The 22,131-nt window shown below is 40.5% G+C and overlaps 1 protein-coding gene across 3 annotated transcripts in view; it reads right to left on the bottom strand.

Moving 5' to 3' along the window:
- Nucleotides 1-21,503, bottom strand: part of DCAF5 (DDB1 and CUL4 associated factor 5) — a 65,539-nt gene extending 44,036 nt beyond the window's left edge. Inside the window, exons 1-5 of one of the 3 annotated variants that reach the window (XM_014869400.2) lie at nt 21,253-21,503; nt 11,562-11,705; nt 7,357-7,393; nt 5,019-5,158; nt 2,855-2,984 (exon numbers count right to left, since the gene is read on the bottom strand). In XM_014869400.2, the coding sequence (XP_014724886.2) occupies nt 2,855-2,984; nt 5,019-5,158; nt 7,357-7,393; nt 11,562-11,705; nt 21,253-21,466 (665 nt within the window). In that variant the 5' untranslated portion in view covers nt 21,467-21,503. Of the gene's footprint in view, nt 1-2,854; nt 2,985-5,018; nt 5,159-7,356; nt 7,394-11,561; nt 11,706-21,063; nt 21,200-21,252 lie in introns of those variants that run through there. The other 2 variants (XM_088167104.1, XM_088167103.1) reach the window with 2 other exon arrangements.
- Nucleotides 21,504-22,131: the final 628 nt, after the last annotated feature.

Below are 22,131 nucleotides of genomic sequence, written 5' to 3'. Positions count from 1 at the left end.
TCAGATTTTCTGGAGAAAGAAGTAGATACAGCTCATTTGTTCCTGTCAAGCAATGAAAAATCTGTATCTGAATTCTCTAACCTACAGGACATCACTGCTCTGTTCAATGTTTTGAAAATGTAGAGCTATTAGTTTAAAACTACACAGTTAGCCATATTCCACTGACTGACATACAAATTTAGAAGTTAACAGCAAATCTCCCCTTTTCTGATAGTCTATTATCAAGCTGAACAGCATTAAAGAAAAACTATACTTCTCCTGAGAAGCCTCAGCTGATTAAAACTAGAAATTCAGCATCAAGCCTGATCCCCTTCAAATGAGTAAAGGCCAGCCAAATCCTGTGAGTTTTATCAAACCTCACCTATATCTGTAAAAAGTCTCAACACACACAATGGTGTTGGCTGAAATATGTGTTATGTGAAGGTATTGCTAACTACAGTACTGTTACTGGCCACAAACACTTAGTCTTTGGAATTCCAAGCATTTCACTTGCTGGATTTTGCAGACAAGCAGCAGCAAGATTCCCCAGAGCAGCCTCCAGTTATGAAGCACAAAGTAGTGCCTGCATCTTCTAACTCTGCCTCCACCTGAGAACTGACAGTAGTTGGGGAAATGAGTTTTACACAAGTGTTATACCAGCAGCAAATTATTAACTATATGTACTTATTTCCCATGTCCCATATTGGAAGAGTGCTGTGATCCAGCTTAACCCACTGAAGTTAAAATTTTAGCAATCCACAGCAAACATTTAAAACCATCTACACTTCTTCCCCTTCTTTCTACCCATTCAACCTCTAATCAAAATCCCACTACCACACATTGTGACAAAACAGCCAGTTTAACTGATCTAGAACTTTCTATTAGCATCACAGGTGGATTGATAGGATTGAAAAACTTCCACAATGGCCTCAGTGTTATGATGGGCTACACCAATACTAAGGGAAAGGAGGAATTTCCCTTGATGGCTTAAGGCATAAAAATCCCTCACAGATGAAAGTCACATGCAGCAATGTAAATAAAAAAATGGGGACAAGGGAAGAAATAGACAGATCTAGCAATCTTTTACTGTAGTTATTTATATATTGTGCTATTCAACAATCAAAAACTTTTAAATCATGTCCCTGAAAAAACTTAATTCCTCCATCCTTCCTACACTTCAGGAAGTAATACATTTTCTTGGATACTAAAGACAGCATAAAAGAAAGCTGCAAACATGTAGGGAAGCAAGAATTTTTACCATTAGCAGACTTTTTTTGACAATGAGGAAAGCATCTGATGCAGTAGCTGTCCTTTGCTGCCCTAATGGCATGCTTACAAGGGCAGCTTCCTGTTTATTCCCAGATCATGGAGAATTTCAGGGCTCCCATTCTGCCTGTAAAACTCACCAACCAAAGTGCTTTTAGCACACATTTTACCTGCAACTACAGCATCCTTTATTATTAATGAGAATATGGAAAATATTCACAAACTCCCACATATACCAACTTCAGTTTTATGCAATCTTGAAAATTTTATGCAGTATGTACCACAAGTACTTACAGCATTATGTGGGTTATTTTATCTTTAAACAAGAACTATTTTTTCCTTCTGATAATTAAGTGTATTTTCCCTGGAAGAAACTGTAACAAATTAAAACACACAGATAGATATATAAATTCTGGCTTCCACTTCCTCACCAGAGTGAGGATTGTATCTTTATTGATCTAAAATTAACACTTTTTTTTGCCTCATATGACAAAGTGAATTGCCATAAATTTATTAAAAAACAAGTTCCAGCTTTCTAGATTAGCAAATTAGATCTACAGAGACACGTAAAACTTTTGTCAAATGCACTGTTACTTTAAAAAGAGTAAAAGTCCAGCCTAATTTGTTTAAATATGAGAGACTCTGAGTTTGGCAGCCCACTAGCAGGATACAGATCATTCTGAAGAGTCCTCTTTCCTGAGAACTTCATGGGGAAAAAATCTGCAGTGGCAGCAGAGTTCTTTAGAGCAGTTTGGTTTTTTTTTCCTAAACCAAGCACCCTTCTCACAGTGTTTTGGACACATCTCTGATCAAGCAAATGAGGAGAGCTAATGGCTGTCCCAGAAAAACGGTAGTTGAAGACTTAACACCTGCATTCATTTATGTTACAGCTGGCATCCAGCCAGACTTAATCCACCACAGATTTTTATGATGGAAAAATAAACATTTGAAATCTGAAAGACTGAAAAAGCTTAATTTCTCGTGCATGTCAAAGTTTGCTATCAGACACTGCATGCATCCACTTTAGAACCCAATCTAAGCATATTTCAAGCTGCAACCTAATGCTCTTAACTTGTTTTTAACTCTATGCATATCTGGAAGCACATTCTACAGCCAAATGATTATACAGATGTCTGTGTCACTCAGGATGTCATGCTAAACTCATAAGCACTGAGTAAAAATCTACCTTGACCACACTCTAGTCAGCCACAAAAAACTGAGCTGGACAGGAAAAATAAACTGCAAACCAGGCAGTGCCCACTACAGCTTCTTCCTGTAGTGCTTCTTACCAAGACAGTGCTAAATATAATGATGAGAAATTGCCAGAGCAATCCAAGTTAATCTGCAATTGTGAAGCCAGGTAGGCTTCTAAAAAAACAAATCACTGGCGTTAACCATGAAGATCTAACACCATTTTAAATCAAATTAGATCATAAGTATGAAGAAAAATATTATTATGCAAAATAATTGATTACCCACATTGCTGTTAACTTTATTCTGCATCTTTTCTTACTGCCACATATACTGACTTTTTTTTTTTAAGCAGCATGCCATCACCTCCCAAGGGAAAGAAATAACACAGCATAAAACAAGGACAGTCAGATCATACCTTTGAGGTTTACGAATATCCCAGAGTCCCACACCTTCCTTAGAGTTGGCAGTTGCCAGTAATCTGGGTTCTACTGGATTAAACATCACACTGTGAAAGGCTGATGGGTAGTGTGCCAAGCAGAAGGGCTCTGTTGAAAAAGTTGAAGTTTCAGACATAAGAACAATGCATTCAACTGTTCGATGCAAGGAGTTTGGCAGCTGAATATGGAAATAGCATAACAAGATCTGAAGATATGGAGACATGTTCAAACCACTTCTCAAGCTGACACATCCAAAGCAACATAAAACCTGAAGTTTTAAAATCCACCCACGTTTACATTAATTCTGTCTAAATATGGAAAAGGACACATACTGAATTTCAAGACATAATTTTCTTTATGGAAGGTTATCAGAATTTAAAACTAGCTATTCAAAGATCAAATACTTGAATCTTCTGAAGGTTCATGACCAAATGCTCATCTGATAAGGACTATACATGGAGGGCCTTCTGAAAGCTTCCTAGTAATATATTCCTGAGAGCTTCCACAGTCACTGCTGATAACCCAAACCATAAATGTAGCAGCAATTGCTTCTAATACAAGAAGTTAAATAAATTTGTATGGAACTGCTAATCCTGGGAAAAAGAAGCCTACCACTTCTTAAGTGCTGTACAGGCAGACAAGAAGGGTGCTCCTCTTGCATTAAAAAAAAATATTAACAGTTAGCTCTTGCTGTTCACACACAGAGTAGAAAACATGCTCATTCAGACCCTCCCTCTCATAAGACTGTGTTTGGACTGCTACTCTGCCTTATTTATTCCATCAAAATACTATTTCCATGAAGAGTGGGGAAAAGCCTTGACTCTGTTACTTTCTCTCTGTTTCTGTGAGCTTACAGCTTTAGGCACAGTCTAATTCACTTCCTTGTTTGTATCTTTTGTGGCATGCTGCCACTCTTTCAATCAACTAAGAAACCAGAATCAATCCCTATTTTTAGCCAGGGATTTGGCCAGATTTTCCCATTCACTGTTTGCTTTAATGCAACTCCTGTGTCACTCACGTGCTTGGGAGACAGTTATTGTCCCTATCTGAGCCACCGAGTGCAGCACTCACAGTTCCACAAGCACCCCTGGAGCTATGTCATTTCCTTTGCTCATTTCCCTCATTACATATAAAACATGGTTAAGCAGGCAACCCTCTCAAATTCCCAATACCTTATGAAACTACTGCCTATAAAGCAAATGAGACAGAATTAACATTTACTTGTCATGTCTGTACCCTCCCCTCATGCTCTATTACAAGTTTTTTCATCAGGGATTTTCCTTTTTAGTGTTTCTTTAGCAATGATGAAAACAAAGATCTCTGACCACAGATGAAGCTCCATGGTGCTCTTCATTGTCATAAGAGTCAAAAGTAAAAAGAAGAAAAGAAGCCAACTTTTGTTCTACCAGTCTGCCCAAAGGCTTTAGAAATTGCTGTTGGTCTGTCATCAGCTCCAAATAATGTTTAACACCAAAACTGACCTTCTATGTTTGCATCATCAAATCAGAATCCTGCTGGGACATAAAAGGCTGTGTTATTAAAATGGCAGCCCCCACTGAGAAGCAAAAGCCTGCATCAGCCGAATGGAGAGGCAAATATCAGACTGCCGAACAAAGGAGCTGGGTTTTAAATAATCTTTCAATTTGTGTGTATTTCCTTAATCAAATCATTGTCACTAATTATTGGTGCTTTCCTCCATACCTTTATTATAAATAGATAGGCACCACGGTTTTCTTCTAAGATATCAAAAGTTGCCCTTCAGCCTGTCAAAGAGAGATTACAGGAGCTAATCTAATGAGGCACTGCCATTTTAATGAAAAGTAGGGGGATTACTTTTCTATTGTTCCTTATGCTCATTCACAATTGTAGCTCTTATAGCCTGGAGTATGAACACGTTTCTGAAGGGAGCATCTCAACACCATCTTTAATAAAAATTATAAGTAGTAATTTAAGACAGTAACAGAACTGTAAAGACCAGGGCTTGCCAATCACTGGCAAAAGAATTATGCCTGAATTATGCCTCACTTTTACCCTTCTCCAAGACTCACCATCACCACTGTCCCAGATAAACATAACTTTTCTATTCCTTGCCTTGCATGAATTCTTCCTAAATCAATTCTATTTTCTTTCTAGAGACCTTACCTCCATGGGAAGACTCTCGAATGTCCCAGATAAGAACCCGGCCATCGTCTGATGAACTAGCAAAGATGTTGTCATTTACTGGGCTCACTGAGAGGCCATACACTGCATCTTCATGGGCAAACACATCCAAGGTCTCAGTGCTGGAAAAGAGACACCACATTTTCATTCTTCCTTCTTTTGCTATTGCTTTATAAAGCAAAGTATTTACTGCTTTATCTACCTAGTAATACTTTGTGACAAAGTTTCTGTAATTTCATAAGAAGACCCTTGTGTTTAATTAGGGTAAAAAACAAACAAAAAACCCACGTACACTGACTTCATGCTATGAGGAAAAAAATCTCTCAAACTAAACTCCAAACATTAAAAACTTCAGATACTGCAAAATGCTATGCAACACATGATGCTTTAAATTTAAGTTTGGGAGGATGTAATAGGAGAGGGAAAGAAGCCTTGGGAGCTCTGGATTAAAGTTTTACTACTTAATGTAAAAGAGGAAAACAAGATAGAAGTTCATTCTTTAATACAGGTTTCTGTTTTGTCCAAAAGTTCAATTGAAGCTCACATAAGAGCAACTTTCCAGATGGCTTTCTCAGTAAGTTTTCTTTGTTTTACAGGATAGATCAGACCTATATTTTTCCATGTGGAAAGAACAGCAAAGAAACAACAAAATAAAAATAATTCCCCCAAAAGTATATCGAGATTTCATCTGCTTCACAGCTATGAAAAAAGAAAAAGCACGTTCTCTATTCTTTTCCCAATGTTTTAGATAATCTCAAAAGCTGGAATAGTGGTATCTAGCAGTCAAAAACTGAAATACTAAATCAGAAGATCCTGCTTTATTTCTTTTTAAAAGCCCCTTTATTTCTTTAGGGAATAAACTTTATATACAAACCCTATATCTTATGGAAGCTGCACCAAAGAGATCCCAAATAAAATCAGCATTTTGCTCTCATGGCAATTGATGTTCTTAGTGGCAGATCTACTAACCATGCCTCAGGGATCATTAATAAAAAAGGGGGAAAAAGCACTAACAGAAAAAGCCATTTCAAGTTACAGAAAGCAGCTGACAGACCAAGTGTTATCATTAAAAACAGATTAACTTTCCATAGAAATCAATCAGAACTCAGTCTACTAAGGTTTCTTTTAGAAGACAATACAAAATAGCCTTACAGGAAGGAATTCTGAATGGATTACAACCAGACTTAGCATACCTAAAAAATACCCAAACCTGATAACAAAAGCACATTAATAGTATGCAAATATCAAAAAGACTTGTCAAAACACCTAAACAAGGCACAGCCAAAAAAAATGTGTTATATATAAAAGTTAAAATGACAAACAAGCAAAGAAAAACCCAAAACCCAAGCAACCAACAAACCAAAACAAAACCCAAACACTAAACAACACAACATTCCTGAGAAACAATCAGAACAGAAGACAGTTACTTTTACCCAGTTTGTATGTAAGATTTATGCAAGAAGCAGACATAAGGTATGATGAAGGCAGATATACACTAATTAACAATTAAATGCAAAAGGCTTTGGAGAAACACATCAAGAAATATGTCCACATTATATTCAGGAAACTCAATAAAATGTAAGGTTTTATATTTCTCTGTTCTTACAGATATCTCTTCCTGGTTTTTCTTTATTTTCTTGAGTTCATTTTAAATGAATGGTCAACACTTAAATCCGTAGAAGTTATTATTAGTACAGACAAAATTTTAACGTGTTTTTACTTCAAGAGCAGTAATCTCAGTAGATATGATGTCTAAAGAAGTCAAATTCAATATATTACCACTACTGTATTAATTATACTTCTAACAGCCTAATCTTGATGTAGCTCAACAAAACCTAATTCCCAATTATTTTGCAGTTTTGGTAGAAAGTAAGTATCAAAAGCAATATTCTTCATGTTAATGTGGAGAGTCAGGCAGCTGCACACAAAGTTTTAAAAGGAAGTTAGGTAGGCCAAGCACTAGCCATCTGAAACACAAGTCAGGTGAGTCTGTTGAAAAATGAGAAGTCTGTATGTGCCAACAATTGTTTATGTGCCAGAATAATCTACTCAGAACCTACTGTGCTGTCTGCAGGACAGCACATATATTTAATAAGCATTCTCTTTCCTGAGGTCAAAATAATCCAGAACCCAAGTGCTGAAAAAGAAAATGGGGAGATGGGAAATTCTTCATTCCAATTATGAATTTAAATAAATAAAAAGCAAATTTCAGTATTAAAACACTTTTCTCCTAAACCATTAATTTAAAACAGAAAATACCTCCAGTGAGTTGACATTAAAGGAGTTCTTGAAGCAGTGGAAACACAAATAGTGTATTTACCTTTCAACATCATGGAGTATAACTTGCTCATCATTGCCTAAGAAGAGAAATATAAGCAATTAATACCATGTTCTAGTGATTAAAAAGCATTATGGTGAAAAAAACCCAAACCACCTTTAAAAAAAATTTAGGATTTCAAAACCAATGTTGAAACAGAGAAGACCAGCTCAGTTGCCATGTGGCTATCCTCTGCTTTTTATATGAAAGATTCTATGTGATATTGCCAACCACGACCAAATGCACCAACCTGTTTCATCTGCTACTGCTCAACAAATAATTCTATTTAAATATGCTACTTATCATTCTTTGTCCAGTTTGAGCTTAAGTTTTGGAAAATTTGCAATAAAGACTATTACATGAAGCAGCAGAACACTTGAAACTCTGATGAAAATCCATCTTTCTTCCTGCTCAAAGGATGCGCCATAAAAAGATTGTGGAAAGTGAAAAGAGATATCATAAATGAAATGCACATGGCTCCCTGATCAAATACTGCCAGATAACACTGTCAGCACTCAAGGTTTTGCAACCATTGAGAAGGCATGAACGTGACAGCCAATGTAATTTTTTCTGTATTAACAAAAACCAAACCAAGTAACCAGACAATCATGTCACTCTTCTTTGATCACACCAATTGAATACAATGGAAACTAACCATATGTGTGCAGGCTAGGAGGGTCACAGCCACCAAGTAATTCCAATAGCTCATGCAGAGTTTTTCAAGCTATAACAGCAGGTTATTTTTTTAGTCTCTGTGCTGAATATTTTATTACCTAAATTTGGCACCACCTCCTTAGAAATATTTAAGGACACACACTTTATATTTAATTCACAAAAAAAACCCAACCAAAACCAGATAGCCTGCAAAGTCATATTTTTATGCTCTGCATATCTTTGTAGTTGTGATATAGACTTGTGAAGCTTTCCTAATGGACACTAAAGACAGAGGTCCAAAAGGAGCAAGATTTCATGTTATGATTCTTAAACGTTCAGTTGACTCAGTTTTCATTTATCCCATACATATTTCAGTTGTATTCTGTCTCAACAGAGAAATATGAGAAAGTTTCTCTTTGACTAGTGAGGTATGAGATTTTCTACAGCCATTTGCTCTTTGCCCAGGCTCCTAGTAAAATCCTACCAGCCTTAGATTACTGCAGTAGCTAATTTTTCCATGGTACAATATACAAAATTACTTGTTAGTCATTTAAGTATAAGTGTCCTTTGGTCATTAATTTTATTTGGAATTGCCCATTATATATTATTACACACTGTTTATACCTAGTAGAACTACTCTAGTGCTACATATTTCACTAGTGAAAAATGCAGCCTAGTTTCTCCAATGACAAAATTTCCTCCAGCAGACACTCCTGGCTCTTCAGTCTCCATCCAATATGAACAAAAGAATCATTCCAGTTGCCTGGTTTCAGGCATCCAGTCATCATGGGATCAAATCCCTTCCATCACAAGCTCCAAAATGGGAAAGAAAGAATGAAAGGAGAGTGTTTTCCTCTGTTCTCTGTGGGAGGAGAAAGTGGTGACAAAAATCTAACCACAAACCGGATGCTTCTGGTAAGGATTCATCCCTGCAGAAGACATCACTGCTGTTCAGCCCAGGAGGGTTCCCACCTACAGTGTTTTTACTTTAACACTGGAGAATTCATTCTTCATTGAGACTAACTGGGTCATAACTGTGTACACAACTGCGTCATTTATAGTCTCTCTTGTTTTGATAACTGCAGTTACAACAATCAGAAAGACAGGAACAATCTGCCATTCCCTTCGGTTATACTTGTCACGGTGAAATACCTCAGTGCATGTGCAGAGGAGCACAGTTAAGGTGGCCTAAACCCCATACCTGTCATAGAAGAGCTAAAAAAAAACCAAATTAAATTTCCTGTAGGTTTATTTCAGCTTTTCATATACCTAACACTAAGTGCAAAGAAAAAAAATGCTTCAGTTTACTAGGAAGGAATCTTGCATTTCAAATGCTGCTCTACTCTCAGTGTGGGTGTACAGAGAAGGGCAAAAATATTCTTCAGAGATGGGAACTTCCTTGGGACAGTTTTTTCCACCAGAGATTACATGCAAAACATTGTCCACTCAGTTCCTGCCTTCCATTTTTGTAATGGTTACATGGGGTGCTTGCTCCTTCAAAGCAAAGAGCTCTGAAATTCCTTGGATGCAATCCAATTTGTACTGAAGTGGAAAATCCCTTCTCCTCAGTTATCAAGAGTTGCTTCAGAGAAAGGTCATCAGATCCTAAGTCATTAGTCATTGGCAGTCTTTTATTTACAGAACAAATTGTGTTCTGTGTGACTTGTGCCAGTTTACATATTCTAATTTTTAGTTTTTGGGGTTTTTTCAGTATTCCAACTTCTATGATTTAAATACAACTCCAAACTCAGGTGTGGGTGTAGGTGACAACCAGTAGATGTTAGAACCCACAATTCTTTCTGACTTTTTAAGAATCTCCCAGAACATCATTGAGTGAATAAATATAGCTAGCCCCATTTTACCAACAGAGATAAAACAGATGGTACATCTAGGCCATGCAGCAAAATGACTCTTTACAAGGGATCCAAGAGTCAGACTCACAGCCCTTGCAGATGAGCTCACTGAATCTTGATGAAGCAGCTGAAAGAGTTCCTGACTCCTCCAATGGAAATAATTTCTGGCAGAGGCACAGTGTTTTTATGCAAACTGGAGGAGGAAAAAGATATGAGAACGGCCAGTTTCTCTGTGCATCAGCTGTCACAGCTCATCTAACCTGGCATCTTAGCAAAAATCCACCATAATCAATTATATAAATCTTTAACTGCAGGTGTTAACTTCAGTAACCAGGTACAATCAAGCCACTCTTCTGCCTTTCCTGTGCAAACAGCAGCCTCTGACAGCAAAGCCCAACGGACAGAGGGCTGAGTTGGACATGAGACAACACCATTCCAGCTGGTCGAGCAAGATTTGGCACACTTCATTCCTTGAATATTCATGTAAGGTTCCATTTATCTGAATTCAAACTAAAGTAAAAGAGACTCTGGCCCAAAATTCCACTGGAAGCACTTGTGCAGATATATTCATTTGAAGACAGCATGTACTGCTATTTTTCTCATAAAAGAAACAGCAGTCCCCAGAATAAGAAGATAGGCATCGCTATTTGACAGTCTAGGGGTTTATTCCACCTGAGAAGTATAACTGAATAATTTCATCCTTGATATCTGACACCAGCTTAAGCCTTGTCATGTCTTTTTTTCTAAGGGATATTGCAATTTTAACACAACACTGAAGGATGAGAAGCTTCCACAATTCACATGCACTCAGAATCAATCTCTAGCATTGACTTACAGTTCACAAATCCTGGGTCAAAAAGGTAACAAAGGGCTTTAACCAAGTAGTCTCATAGTTCCCTAAAGTAAATCTAGCTGTATGTTAATGGACATACTGATGGAAGATAGAAATTCTCATCCATTCTGTGATAATGTCAGATAGTGGAAATGAAGTACAGCAGAAAATGGCACTTGACTGCGTTGACACTCTTGTGCCTTTTTCTTCTCAATTTTCCTCCCTATCTCAATACTTCAAAAATCAAATGGTGAAATGGACCTAAATTACAGAAGCTATTAACCCAGAAAAAGTGTATGTCCACTTCCCTTACTTTAGTTTAAGACAGAATTAAACTTTCTACTAAAAAGTAGATTTATATTAAAAAGAGATGAGAGCTTCAAGGGTTATCAGAGCCCAATGTGCCAACAGTTCTAAAAGGCAGAGGCTTACCTAGTAAGAACTGTAATAGGGACTAAGAAAACATGATCCACCAATAGATGGCAATAGTCCTTCATGAGCCATCCAAGGGTGCATTGAAATCAGATAGCAGTAGAAAATATTTTCAAGCATCAGGCTTGTGGGCCAGAGAGAATGCAGGGCCTGCTCTTAGTACAGCTAAGAGGGAATAACAAAGACAATGTTTTCCACAGTCTTTAGCACAAGTAGAGGCAGACTGGACCCAGGATTCTCATGATGGCTTGGAAAAAGATATGACAAAATTGAAAATGTTGTGCTAGCTAAAGGATTCCCTGTTCTCAAAAAAATTCCAATTGCTGATTAAGAACACCTTCCAGATCTCATGTGTGGCAGGATCTCACTCATAGCTTCTACTCCAAGGCATTCACAATACATGTTCATGTGAAATCAGGGTGCTCTTCCTTCCTTACCTCCAGAGAACACTTTTGTATTGCCGCTGTTGAAAGCTAGGCAGAAGATGTTAGAGTGATGCTCTCCTTTCAGCTGAACTGGTTTGACTCTTGAGTGGATGGCTTCTTCCATATGCCAAAGTAAGACTCGGCGGTCATCCCCTCCTAGAAGAAATAAAGGAAATGTGCATTACTGCCTGAGCCGTGTGTAAATTGATTACAGACAAGTTATTTAACTCTGCAGCTATTCATAAAAAGCTTTGCTAAAACCTTAATTAGCATTAAAAAATGTATGCCTTTTTGGATATATAGGCACACACTCACATTAAGATGTCATGCAGTATGGTATTCAATTAAAATTAATGAAAACAGCAGGAAAAGTTTGAATTAAACAGCTGCCATTCTGCCAACACATAGTGACAACCTATAGCAACCTGGAAACTCAGAAATTTACATGTCAAATTCACATACACATGTTGGCAAAATGCTTCTACACCAACTCCTGGTTGCCAGCATTGCTTTATGTTATTCATAAAACACGAACTTTTTCTCCCTTTCACTGACAACTGTATTTCCTCTTGCAGTCTTTGCAAAGCCTTCATAGCATAGGTTGGCTCAAGACTGATATGAGATTAAAAAATTTTACTGAAGCATTCAGAAGTCTTCAGCACACACAGTTATGCCAGGCTTCTAGACCTGAAAAGTTAAGAGAGATATTTCCGAGGTGAAGTCCTGTCAAAGAGAGTTCCTGGAGAAAGGAAGTTCAATTCTCTTGCTTTACTCCTAATGGCTTGCCTTCATGCAGTTCTCAGTTCAGAGCTCTACACATAAATACATTTAAGTGCCTCCTTCTCTGTCTGGCAAGCAGTCATATATAAAATAAATATTAGACTTTGTGTTTCAACTGCATTAAGTTATTATTTATTAGGAAAAGAAAAAAATCAAGATACTATTGTATTGGTCAGTATTCTCAGCAGCAATTATGAATACCTGAAAAAAAAACCTGAGATTTCTTCAAGTCATATGCAAAATATTTTTGGTATCTGTCTTTAATAACAAATGAAAGAGAATGGCATTACAAGTGGAAAATTACACCAGAAACATGCTGATTACAGTTAAAATATTTTACTGATTCTTTGCACATTCAGAAACCTGAACTAAGAGCCTTTTGAGCTGCTATCCAAGGACAAAGGCATCAAAAAGAAAAAAAAAGAAACCAAAATTACTTGACCTGCTGTTTACATGCAAAAAAGGTAAATGCATAAATAGATTCAATTACTACTATTAATCAGATTTCTTAGAACTTTTCACATCATATGTTGCTATTAAGAAATTTTCCCATGGAATTGAGTTATGTCAAACATCCTACAAGTAAATAGTCTCTCAGCCTTTGAGTCTCCTAACAGATTTTATGACACTTTGATAGACAGTACAGCAGCATGTTATGATTACCCATGCTCCATGGAATTGTGTATTCCTCCTCCTGATTTGGTACTTCACATATCAAACAAGAGAACAAGAAACAAAGATTTGTGATGCATTAGATAGCTACTGAGAAGGAGTCAAATTTGATGGATCCAAAAATCTCACAGTAATTTATGGTCAACTAAACTGATGGAGACTTATATTCCTTCCTGCCCAGAAATAGGAGAGAAAGTTGCACTCTACTGATTGCAGATGAGCTTGTAAGAAGGAGACATAGGAACACGTGTGTGTCGAAACATATGACCACATTATTGAAGTTAAGATTAAGAAGTAACTGTCACACTGAACGAGACTACTTCCCAAAGCTGCCAACCACAAGAAAGTAGAAATATTGATATATATCTGAAGATTGTAAGCAATATTCCTACTGTATTGTTATTATGTCTAAAACAATGTTTTTGAGCTCTCACTGAGACTTGTTTTCTACACTAATGTCTAGGACTAAGTTTTTTACACTAAATTCTAAGGCTTTTACCTTTTAAGGGACTTAAACCATATTTTTACTTACTTAAAACTAAGATTTATACTTCTACTTCATATCTGTGCAATTTAATAATATTTCTACTTACTTAATATTGAATGTCATAATGCTACCACTACCTGAAAAACAATTTAAGCAACATTTAACACAGGTGACACATTGCTTCTATCAGATTTCATTTATTGCCTCTGTAAAAGACATTTCAGGGCAAAATATAGTAACATATTGCTGTTATTTGTTAGCATAGCAAACCAATTTGCAAAACCACTGCAGAAAGTCTACACATCCTCCTGCCTAACAGCACAGCCATCCAGGTGTCTCACTTTAACAGTAAACACATAATCATTTCCACCAACCACTGTCCAGATAAAAATAAAATTACATACAGTATGAGTAGGATAATTTGCAACCTGTGCAGGAAAGTGTTCGATAGTGTGAAAAGTTGCCACTACCTTCCCATTTATAAGCTCCTATACCTTAGAGCCTGTTTGCCTTGGAAACTACTTTTCCTGTTGAATACAAATATCTCCCTCTTCCCAGACACCTAGATCTCCATGAAACTTTGGTGGTGGCACCAAATGGTTCCATATCTGAGGAGCTTTTAAACGTTCCCCACACAGCAGTGCTGTTCCCCCTCCATCTATGTATTCTCTTGTACATTCTTGTCTCTGAGAACTTCTACAGCTGTTCAGTCCTCAGTTGTGTTCCTCTCATACCCCACTGAGACATAAAAGTTTAACAAAATAATAACATTAACCGTGTTTAAAGTGTGTTCTCTTCTAATTCCAATTCAGCTATTCTTGAAGTAATTCTGACTCAAGGCCAGTTCCACCAGAAAAAAAAATTACTCAATGTGTTAGACCACAGAGAATTTGTGGCAAACAAGACATTTCAGCAATCCCTACATCCTCACACGAGAGAACAAGCAGTGTTAAGTCACAGGCAAATAATACCCAAGAAAAGGCAAGTCTTAATTGACTCAAACCAGCAAATGCAATCTCCATTACCCAAACCTGACTCTTACCATAAGAGGGAAAAAAGGATGGAGGTGCACATGTATGGGCAAGTATACAGGGAGAAAGTAAAGAAAATGTGAATATATAGGTTTTATGCTCTGTAGTAAGGAATATGATTCATCAGACACAAACTGCATACTAAGCAACGTAAGTTACAAGTCTGAGAATTATAGGACACTTCAGATCTGTAGCATTTATTCTGTGCAGTAGATTGGCAAATGCAGATTAATTCAAATGCTTTCAATTTATGGTGAATTTATTGTGTATGTACATCAATTCTATAACTGAAGCAGAAGCCATGTTCTTAAAATAATATAGAGCATATACCAACAGCAACAGGTTTACCATATCTGGAAAACCGGGATATATGGCTTCATATGCAAATACCTTAGACAGCAAGGCTCCACATGTGGATTTTCTGGAAATTGAAGATCCACAGAGAACTTGTAATTTTTTTAGTCCATGGTGTCAGAAACAGTAAGTTCGACATCTACAATGAGGAAATAGCTTCACTTCCATCTTATTTTTTCCTAAACAGATTCTGTTTAGGACTGTATGACTGACAATTTGAAAAGTAAAACTTTGTTAAGAACTACACAATGCCATTCCACAGTTATTTTTCAGAAAGGAAAGGGGTCAAATCTATAGAAACACTCAAGACTAAAGAGACATAAAAAGAGAAATTTATTTGCTTTAGGCCTAAAACAGCTTGAAGAGGGCCAGAACACACTCTTGCCAAAAGTAAATCTAGTCCAAACAGTATCTGCATAGCTCACAAAACACACTTGAGTACCTGTGTGCTAATAGAAGCACTTCTAAACCGTACCAGTCAGTACTGAAAAACTGCAGTTTTTAAAGTGCATTAACCTTGCTGGTTGTGGACAAAGCTCAAGACCACTATTCCCCTCTATCTCCCATATACCAGGTCCATTTGCTAAAGAACCTACATAGCAAGTGGGAAATACTTCTAAATCATGGCATGAAAGATTAGTCTTATTGCTTGTATCTACTTCAGAGGTTGCACGCATCACAGAAAGCAGGACTGGATGGTATTTCAAGAAGTTGATCACTTAGTTGGCCTTGGCTAAAGGCAAAAGACCAGGCTCTGTCAGAATTGTTCTCAGAAGGTAAGTCTCAAGTTTGTTCTTGAAAAACCACTGCTGAGGTAGATTTCATACCCTCCTTAGGCAGCCTATTTCAGTTTTTCATTATCCTTGCCGTTAGGCAGATTAGCCTATTATATCAAGCCTGAGGGTGCAGTCTGACATTATTCATAATCCCACTCCCCCTTGCCATGTGCTCTTGCTGCTTTCCCTTCCATTGGAGTCAGTGGCCATTCAGGCACAGGGTAAGTTAAAGAAGTTGACCTGACAGAAAATCAACTGACAGACGAACAACTTCTCCCTACCTATTCTGTCCTCCTGACCAGATGCTTCAATCATACCAGTTTCAGGCTTTAAATTATGAAAGTGTCACAGTGCAAACAATGAAGATGAGAAATAAGTGAATGAGTTACAGGATGAAAGGAAATGCAAGATCAAACAGCATCCTAAAATCTTTCTTCCTATAATTTGAGACCATTTCTTCATCCTATTCCCAGTAGATAAAAAAAGAAATTGCAACTTCACATAATAATAATTTAAAACACCTGTATGCAGCTCAGGACTTGCATTTCTACTCAGCTGTTCTTTCTGTAGACTAAATGGACTCCTTTCTTCCACTATTTTGTTCTTATAGGCCTCTGATCATTCTTCATGCCCTCTTCTGAATGTTCTCACTTTGGGCATATCTTTCTCAAAGTACAGTGCCCAAAACTGAGCACAATGCTCCATTTGAGGCCCCAACAGCACCACAGCAAGTTTACTTCACGTGCTTTGTCATGTCTGATCGTATTTATGTTGTGATATTTATGCATTTGGATCCTTTTCTACACAACTATGGGCTAGTCTCCATGGTGTATTTGTGTGCTGCAGGTTGCACTTGTCCCTCTCAAAACACGATATTTTTTCCATGTCATGTGTCTTAAGTAACTTGAACTTCAGCTCCTATCCCCCTGAAATTATTGCTGCCTGATCCTATCTTTCCTGAGAAATTTTATAATTTTATAATTAAAACATGATGTAGCAACTGAACCTAATATTCCTCCTCACAGAGAATTCTGCTTGATACAAACAGACTTGTAGATCTTGTAAGATCAGAGCATCACTCCTTAAAACACACTTGATACACAACCCCTTTATTCAGAAGTAATGCTCCACAACATTTGCTAGTCACCTCATTCCCCTGTTTTAGGCTCATATTCCTTCAGATTTATGTAAAAACTAAATGATAGATGCATTTCCAATACTTTCTAGCACCCTCACAAATTTAGGATCATAGAGCAGCTATTAACTTTTGCTAGTGGTAGGAAGGGAAAAAAAGCCAAGAGAAAAAGAACACTAGCATGGATTAAGTAAGTCTCTGATCACAGTACTTCCCAGAAGTTATCTTGAAAATGCAGTTTCAAGTATGCAAAAAAAGTGGGAGGTTCTGATAAAGATAGTCATGTTTGTAAAAGATAGCAGGCATGAAAAATGACAGATAAACAGGAAAACATATCCACCGAACTTAAGGAAAGGAGAAAGACTGTTACACAGACCAAGTAAAGTTGAGTTTTAAGAAATCAAATTGCAGGAGATGCTTGGCAAATGTGAGGGAAGCATAAGTTGGTTGCACACCATTGCATGGTGATTTTAATTTCCATGCATAGACAGTCACATGTTTCTCAAACTGTTAAAAGAAAAAAAACCACACACTATCTGGCATATAAAGTGTTGCAAAGACACATTTTGCCCAATAAAATCTTTCAACTCCATCCAGAAGCAAGTTTTAACCAATTTCAACCCACTTAGACATTTTTTGTATGTTAAGCTTTCCTCTTCCCTTGTGTTATTCTGCAGCTAGCTTTTTTCTGCTTGTCACACTACATTTTCTCTTGAGTGTCCATCTCCTCCTGATTATTTCAATTTTTAAAAATTCTTGTCCTTATGTCAGTCCCTTCTTCTAGCACCCCTGTCCCAAAACATTAATCTCTGCCCTTCTTCCCCTCTATAAAGCGACACTGTTGAGTTTCACACAGAAAGAATCTCCAGACTGGTCCTCAGTACAATCTGTGGACCTCAACTTTTTCAATTTGGAACATGGTTAAGAACAAAAATAAATACTATTAAACATGTACTTTCCAATACAAAATTTGAAGAAGTTAAGATAGCAAAAATTTTCAAACATGCTTCTGGAGGGCCTGCTGAGGCTTGTCTACACCGAAGTTCTCTCCAAAATCTTAACAGGAAAATTATCTCTAACTGCAATATAAACCTCGTTTAAGCAGCTTGAATTGTTTACTGAAACAGTAATCACTAGCCTTACAGACTTGCTTCTGTGAGACACATTAGAAAAAAAAAAAAAAAAAGTGGGACACATACCCAAGGAAAGCATTCCAGCCAAGTGATGAGAACAGCACTTACTTGGATGCAGGCTAGTATTTCAATGGCATTGGTATAGCCACTATGAATGCACTGCATCAGCTGTACTTAAAACAGCTCTAACAAGGTTAACAAGGTCTAAGTTGTTAACAAGTCAATCAGCCAAAGCAGACTTCTCTAGGTGAAGAATATACATATTACTTCAGACTGAATAACTGAAAAGACTGCTTCCTCCCCCTATTCATGCACTCCAACATACCTGTCAGCTCTCTTGGCTGCTATAAGGGCAGCTGGAAGCACCCAACATCTCCTCCTATTTCTGTACGCTATTTTGAGGGAAGAGAGACCCTCATGACACCAATTCAAAGGCTTTATCTACATTTGGAAGCCTTTTGAAGCAACTTCTCTACAAAACTCCCGAGTAGAGACAGCTTACACTCTAGCTTTTCCCACTGCTTTTCTTCCTGCTGTTGCTATTTCTCAGAGCTCCAGGATCAAGTGTGGTGGTTAAAAGGAGTGCTTTGAGTGTAGTTTTAATGAAGCTTAGTCTTACAATGATGTGAAATTTAACAGAGTATCCATAAATATTTGGACTTTTAATTTCTTCTTCTTGACTGAAGAACAAAGCACCTGCCTGCTGTTGCTATGGCCCATAAAGCATTCTAGATATTATGGTCATGGATAACACAAAACTTCTTAAAAAGAAAGTTACTATAATTGGAGCTTTTCATTTTCTCAGGGCATCAGTAGAAGGTCAGACTTAAGGTAATCTGTTCTTGGTTATCCCAAATTTGTGCACTGCTAGCATATGTAATTTTAAAAAGAATTTTTAGGAGGGTAGATCTCTAGTAGCATGTATCTACTACATATGGAGGAAAACCTTACCCTCTTTGAACATTCTGAAGCTCTATGTAAAGTTAATAAATTGAAAACTGGACATACACTTTTTTAGATATCCACTGCATATGAGCTCTGCCTTCATCCTCTCACTGAACCTACCTTGATTCAGGCAGTTTGGACAAAATTAATTCTGAAAAGTCCATTCCAGTCCTGGACTGTTCATGCTTCTGCCTAAATAATGGATGTCAACATAGCTAAGTGGAATGATGACATGGTAGGACCTAAAGTATATCCTGCGACCTTCTTGAGCTAGAAGAACAGAAAATACTGGTGGTGTTTCCATCACTTATTATGGAAAACAACAACAACAAAAACAAAAACAAACACACAAAAAAACCCAGATACATTTGAGCTCTCTCTAGCACTTTATAAGTAAAAATAAATCACTCTGCTTTCTACCGGAGAAGGACCAGTACAAACCAGTACAACAACTGGCACAAATGGGAACTTTAGAAGGGGTGAATCAGCATTTCCTTCCAATACACATTCATGTTTATATACATATATGTATGTATACACACATATATTCACTAGCTAAATGGATGCATATCTCAGAAGTTGCATGTGCATAAAGATAAAAGAATCCCTAGTAACCCTAAGAACCTTCATGAACACTTCAAAAATCGCTGGACATATGCTTGCAAGTTTATTCAGGTTAAATTTAGGAAGGTTTCAGTGTATCAGCTTCCACTCCATGTTTATACAGGGTTTCTATTCTGCTCTTGCTTAAAAGTAACCAGTTAAAAAAACTTTTTATTGAATGCTCTTTGAAGTTATTACTGATACTATTGAGTGATACAGTTCACCTCTGCCCAGACACCATGGCAAGGCAGTACACTGTCCGCTCAGCCATGCCTCCATCACATTCCTCAGTAGCCCCTGTCGCTATTTACAAGGTGGACAGGGAAACCGAGGCCCTCGGTGAATAACCAGGTCAGCAAACTCTCGCAAGCGGAGACCACTCTCCACACAGCTGCCAAGGACCTCTGCGATTCCCGAGAGGGCAGCTGCCCCACACGACGGCGAACAGGCCTTTCCCGCTGCTGGCCCTAGGGAGGGACCTGTCGGCAGCCCCAGCCGCGGGAAAGAACGGGAGGGGCCCGCTCCCTCCAGCCCGCTTTCCCCGGGGGCGAGGGGCGGCCGGGACACAACGCCCCCGACCGCGGCCTGCAATGGACACCGCGCTCGGCGGCCCGGCCTGCCCGGGGCGGCGCGATGCGAGCGGTCCCTCCGGGGCCGGCAGCCTCCTCCCCGCCGCTCGAAGGTCTCTGCTCCTCGCAGAGGAGCGCAGAGTCCCAGGGCGCGGCGGGAGAAGAGCGCCGCGACCCCTCAGCGCCTGAGCCCCCGGGGCGCCGCGGGCGGGATCGGCCCGCGATTCCCCGGCCTGTCGCTAAGAGCCGCCCGAGGAGACCGCGGCCTGCAGCGCCCGGCCAGGCCCCGGCCTCAAGTTGCCTCCTTCCCCTGCCGCCCCTCGGAGCCCGGAGGCGGGGAAGCGGGAAGAGGCACCTGCGCCAAGGGCTGCTGGGGTTGGGGGAGGCGGCCAGCCGGCCACCGAGCCCCGCAGCCCCTCCCTGGCTGGGGGTGCAGAGCCTTTCCCCGTCCTCGGTGTCGCAGCTGATGTCAAGCCCTCACCTCCCTCCTACCTGACAGCATCCCCCATCCCTATGGCTCCCTCAGCCCCGGTCAGGCAATAGAGGGGACCTTACGCCAAAAACCATCACCACAAATATATCCCTCTCTTCCACAAACGCGCCCTGCAAGAGGAGGGAGGGAGGAGGAACAAAACAAAACCCGACTCCCCTCCCCCAAAAGAAGATGGGGTGAGGGTGGCCCCAAAGTGACCAGTCCCTCGATTAAACCGATCCGGTTCCCGCCGATGCCGAGCGGTACTGCAGCCCCCCCGGCCAAACTCGGGGCCGCCGCCCGCCCCCAGCAGCGATTGCTGACCCCGGCCCGGGGCACGGCGCTGACAAATGTCACCCGGTGCCCACAATGAGCGCCGCGGGGCGGCTTCTTCTCCGTCTTCGTCCCCCCAAAATAAGAAAATTCTCTTTTAAGAGGAAAGACACGCGAGCCATCAAATAAAAGGGCACCCCTAGCTCCCACCCTCAGCGCCCGGGAAACACTCTCCTAAAAACTTTGTCCAGGGCTCCCCCCCTGATAATAGTAGAATTTAAAACCTGTCAACCATTTTAGATCCCTGCTTGAGAAAACAGCATTCCCGGGCACCGGTGGATTTGGGAAACGGCTCTTGAGCAGAGCTACCGCGGCTCCCCTCCCCCGGGCCGCAGGGGAGGCGGCCGGGGAAGAAGATGCTTCCTGGGGAGGGGGTGGCGGGAGGGGGCGAGGGACGGGAGCGTTCGCTTTACCTGAGACCAGCCACTGGCCTCCATTGTTGGAGAATTCAATGGCATTGACACAGCCGAAGTGGCCCAGGAGGTCCTTCTTGTAGAGGTTCCTGCAGCCCCGCAGGCGTCTTCGCTGGAAGTCTTGGGTGAGCAGGGGGTCCCCCTCCAAGCCCCGCTGGGACAGGAACCCCACCACCGACCGCATGCTGCCCCCCCGGCTGCCTCTCCTCCTCATGCTGCCGCCTGCGCCGCTCCCCGCCGCTCCTTCCCCCGCCGCCCCTTCCCCCGCCGCCGCCTCCCCTCCCCCGCTTCCCCCCTTGTTATGGTTATGATGATTTTTCTTTAGCCAGCCATGGCAGAGAGGTGTTAGACACTCCGCCGCTTCCTGATCCCGCTGGCTCCTCCCCGCTTCCCTCAGCAGCTGATCCTCAGCTGCAGCCCGCGCCTCCCGGCCCGGCTCTAGCGTGGCGCCGCCGCCGGTTAACTCGCTGCTGGAGCGGCGCGGGGGACAGACACACTCGGCCCTGCGGGGGCACGGTAACGACAGCCACTCCAAGGACCTCCTGGGGCAAGGACACGTTCGCCGCTGCGGCGACTTGCAGGGGGCCGGACACACTGGCCGCTCCGGGGACCTTTTGGGGGAAGGACACGTTCGCCACTCGGAGGACCTGCCGGGGAACGGGTGCTCCCGTCACTCGGAGGAGCCGCGGGAGAACGCGTCCCGCCGCCGCTCAGCCAGCCCTGCTGAGTGACCTGTGCCGCCAGCGGCCCCGCGGAGGGCGGGCAGGTGCTCCCGCGGAGCGCTGGATAGGAAAGGAGCGCTCCGGAGCCACGGGCGGGCAACGCACCGGAGGGAAGATGAGAGGAAAAATAGCTCAGGTGCGGGGGCGGTTTGCAGTG

The sequence above is a fragment of the Sturnus vulgaris genome, chromosome 6 (genome assembly GCF_052056855.1).
Source record: "Sturnus vulgaris isolate bStuVul1 chromosome 6, bStuVul1.hap1, whole genome shotgun sequence".
NCBI classification, from domain to species: Eukaryota; Metazoa; Chordata; class Aves; order Passeriformes; family Sturnidae; genus Sturnus; species Sturnus vulgaris.
The sequence above is the reverse complement of the archived record's forward strand: the minus strand, read 5'-3'. Positions and strand labels throughout refer to the sequence as shown.